The 4604-nt window shown below is 35.3% G+C and overlaps 1 protein-coding gene across 1 annotated transcript; it reads right to left on the reverse strand.

The window, feature by feature from the left end:
- Nucleotides 1-786: 786 nt before the first annotated feature.
- Nucleotides 787-1757, reverse strand: LOC129883463 (uncharacterized). The gene is made up of 3 exons (XM_055958121.1): nt 1575-1757; nt 1054-1353; nt 787-957 (listed from the first exon to the last, which is right to left on the reverse strand). The coding sequence occupies exons 1-3, from the start codon at nt 1755-1757 to the stop codon at nt 787-789; spliced, it is 654 nt and encodes a 217-aa protein (XP_055814096.1).
- Between the last annotated feature and the right edge of the window lie 2847 nt (nt 1758-4604).

Raw genomic sequence — 4604 nt, forward strand, 5'->3', positions numbered from 1 at the left:
ACATAAATTTGTAACTAATTCAAACCATTCGGCGTATGGTCTTTTTGAGGCTGTAAGCATTATTGACTTCTTAGCTTTCGGTAATTCTGACAAGCCTGCATTCATAGAAAAATTATAAGGTTTTTGGGGAGAGGTTGATTCGCATTGATTTTGAAGCTCCTGTTCTTCATACTTCTTTCTTCCAACTTTCTTTGGACTTGCAATCTTTGTCCATTCTAAATCTTGGCTAATAAATAACAAGAAAATATTTTATTGAAAAGATCATATTAAATAAAAAACAAATAGATAAATTATACATATATATAGTAAGAAAGAATTTTTGCCAAACTTGAGACGGTAACTTGTCGTGAAACGAAGCAAACGTCATTTTTCTGAATTCTTTCTTCTGCCTGATTATTCGATTGACCATATACTCTTCAATTTTCTTGATGTTTTCTTGTAATGATGTCCATCAAAATTATCCAATTTTGGTGAAAGAGAGATACTAGAATTTCATTATGATGAGACCGAGTCATATATAGGTTGTCTATTATCTCATCAAGCATAATTTGTTACATACAAAACAAAGGGAAAACAAATTCTCATAATGTGACCGAAGCTGATGTAGGCCGCCTACGTATCCCACCAAGGGAATCAGGCCAAGTGTAGTTATAATACATAGAAATGGGATTTTGTTTTTACAAATTTCTACTAAGAGATCAAACCTAATGTGGGTTTCCTACGTATCCCTTCAATGAAAACGGGTCAGATAACAAAACATATTACATGAAAATAATATAAATTTTTTTAGACATAGTATTTCTTAACCGCATCTGAATTGGTGGCTTTCGGCCATATCTTTCTATCCATTTCTGCTAGAATCGATGCACCTCCAGTCAATACTTGGTGAACTATGTAAGGCCCTTCCCAGTTAGGTGCAAACTTCCCTTTAGCTTCATCTTGGTGCGGAAATATCCGCTTTAACAATAATTATCCCGATTTGAACTGTCTCAGTCTTACCTTTCTGTTGAAAGCTTTGTCCATCCTATGTTGATAAAGTTATCCATGACAAACTGCATTCATTCTCTTTTTATCAATGAGCATCAACTGTTCATATCGGCTTTGTGTCCATTTGACATCACTCAACTCAGTTTCTTGGATAATCGTCAGAGATGGGATCTCAACTTTCATTGGTAATACTGCTTCTGTTCCATACACCAAAACATAAGGTGTTGCCCCAGTCGAAGTCCTAATTATAGTGCGATAGCCAAGGAGGGAAAACGGAAAATTCTCTTGCCAATACTTGTAATTATCAATCATCTTATGCAATATTATTTTGATATTCTTGTTGGCTGCCTCAACTTCTCCATTCATCTAAGGCCAATAAGGAGTGGAATTACGATAAATAATTTTGAACTTCTCACATATCTCATGCATGAAGCCACTATTGAGATTAGCTCCATTATCTATTATAATTGAATTAGGAATTCCAAATCTACAAATGATGTTATTACGGATAAAACTATCACCACCGTCTTTGTCACAGACTTGTATGGAGAAGCTTTTACCTATTTTGTGAAGTAATCAATAGCTACCAAAATGAACCTATGTCTATTTGATACGGCTGGCTCAATAGAACCAATGGCATCCATGACCCAGGCTGGAAATGGCCAAGGAGAACCCATCATATTAAGCTCATTTGGTGGAACTCGAATCAAATCACCATGAATCTGACATTGATGACATTTTCTCACAAAATGAATGAAGTCTGTTTCCATAGTTATTAAGAAATATCCAGCCTATAGAATCTTCTTTGCCAAAGAAAAACCATTCATGTGTGGCCCACATGTACCCCTATGTATTTCTTCAATCAACTTGCTCGCCTCTTGAGAGTCAACACACCTTAATAATCCTAAATTTGGAGTCCTCATATAAATGATTTCTCCACTTAAGAAAAAGTGATTTGCAAGTCTCCGCAGTGTTCTCCTGTGAATATTGCTTATGTCTTTTGGATAATCTCCTTCTTTGAGATACCTCACAATGTCATAGTACCAAGTTCTCCATCCAATTCTTCATCTACATGGAAATAGTAGGCCAGTTGATCTTGCACATTAATCTTAATCAGGTATATGTAATTCTTGTATGGATGTTGAATCATAGAAGACAAGGTTTCCAAACGTCTGCAAACTAATTTTGGGCTCTAGGAACATGCCTAAATTCTATCTTGACAAACGTTTTGCATAATTCCTTCAAGCATTGCAAATAGGGTAGTATCTTCATATTCTTGGTGCTCCATTAGCCCTGTACTTGATAAATCAATAAGTCTGAGTTACCTATAGCCAATAATTCTTGTATGTTCATATCAACAGTCATTCTGAGTCGAAGAATACGCGTATTTTGTCATATTGTTAGTGCATAGGAACTTGAACTTTGCTAAGACTGCATAATATTGACCTGATTTTAAGACTAGTATTGCCCCAGCACCGACTCCTTTAGAATTTTCAGCACCATCAAAGAACATTCTCCACCCAAGGTATTTTTCCAAAATATCCTCCCCAATAAATAATACCTCTTCATTTGGGAAGTAAGTTTTAAGAGGTTTGTACTCTTCATCCACGGGATTTGCAGCAAGATGATTAGCTAGCGCTTATCCTTTGATAACTTTTTGAGTGACATAAATAATGGCTAATTCACTTAGCAAAATTTGTCATTTCACTAGTTTTCCAGTAGGCATAGGCTTCTAAAAAATATACTTGAGTGGATCCATCCTTGAGATGAAAAAAGTGGTATACAAACATAAGTAATGTCGTAACTTTTGTGCAACCCAAGTCAAGGCACAATAAGTGCATTCCAATAAAGTATATCGAGCTTCATAAGGTGTAAATTTCTTGCTCAAGTAGTATATAGCTTGTTCTTTCTTCCCAATTTCATCATGTTGTCCCAACATACATCCGAATGCATTATTTGACATCGATAAATATAGCAGCGATGGTCTTCCCGATTCTAGAGGCACCAAGACTGGCAGACTAGACAAATACTCCTTGATTCTATCAAAATCTTGCTGACAATATTTCGTCCATTTAGTAGAAGCATCTTTCTTCAAATACTTGAAGATTGGCTCACAAATTACAGTCGATTATGCAATGAATCAACTAATGTAATTGAGACGACCAAGAAAACTCATTACATCCTTTTGAATTTTTGGAGAAGGAAAGTCTTAAATAGCCTTTATATTTGAAGGATCCAATTCTATGCCATTCCTACTCACAATGAAACCCAATAATTTTCTAACAAGGACACCAAATGCACACTTTGTAGGATTTAATTTTAGATTATATCGCCTTAACCTGTCAAAGAACTTCTTCAAATCTATAATGTGATCTAGCTCTTTCGTGACTTGATAATGACATCATCCACATAGACTTCAATCTTCTTATGGATCATGTCATGGAAAATTGTATTCATATCTCTCATGTATATTTCCCCAACCTTCTTAAATCTAAAAGGCATCACCCGATAACAATATACTCCCCAAGGTGTGATGAATGTTATTTTCTCAGCGTCTTCTTCATCCATTAGAATCTAGTGGTAACTGCAAAGCAATCAATGAATGACTGCAACTCGTGCTTTGCACAATTATCAATAAGTATGTGAACGTTTAGAAGAGAGAAATCATCCTTCGAGCTGGACTTATTGAGATCTAGATAATCTACACATACTCTGATTTTTCCATCTTTCTTTGGCACTATGTTGGCCAACCATGTAGGATACTTTATGACTCAGATGACGTTGGCATCAAATTATTTGGAAACTTCTTCCTTAACTTTTAAACTTAGATCAGGCTTTCTTGGCTTTTGCTTTACTGGGGGCAAGATGGATCAATTGATAGCTTGTGTGAAACAATGTTTATGCTTAAACCTGACATATTATCATAAGACCATGTGAATATCTCCATATATTATCTCAATAGATCAATTTATTTGGGATGGAGTCCAATGGATGCTAATTCTTGGTTCTTTCACTAATTCTTAATCTCCCAAATCTTTCATCTCAGTTTCATCCAAATTTGGCTTCTCCTTATTCTTAAAATGTTCAAAATCTTTAGTCAACTCTTTGGGCTGCATATCTTCTTCATATTTCGCATAAATGTATTCGGTATTTGGGATTTGTTCAATTACATGTCATATTCTCGGCATTGACAAATTTATTAGTATGCTTGCTAAAAAGAGAGAAAATAAAATAAAATAAATAATTAAGGACAAATGTTGAAATTTAAAGCAAAAAACATAGTTTAGATATGGCATTTAAGCTTTCAAAAGGTGGAGGCAAAATATATCAAATTCATAAACATGATTCAGGACTCAATTTTGAATCATTTTATTTTGTTAATTCTAATACAATCATCTACCAAGATTCCCGGAGAACCAGGGATGGGTTACAAGTCCAATTGTTTGAAGCATCTCCAGGTTCAGCATCCCATATGGTCGGAATCTCGGTATAATCCTGTCACGCCCTGAGAGGGTACCCTAGATGTGATCGGTACTCGAAAACCATTGCTGGTCCCCAAGCGAACCACTTGGTCCAATCACACATCCATTCAATATCAATCAATCAACGGTAGTTTA

Source organism: Solanum dulcamara, chromosome 3, assembly GCF_947179165.1.
Source record: "Solanum dulcamara chromosome 3, daSolDulc1.2, whole genome shotgun sequence".
NCBI classification, from domain to species: domain Eukaryota; kingdom Viridiplantae; phylum Streptophyta; class Magnoliopsida; order Solanales; family Solanaceae; genus Solanum; species Solanum dulcamara.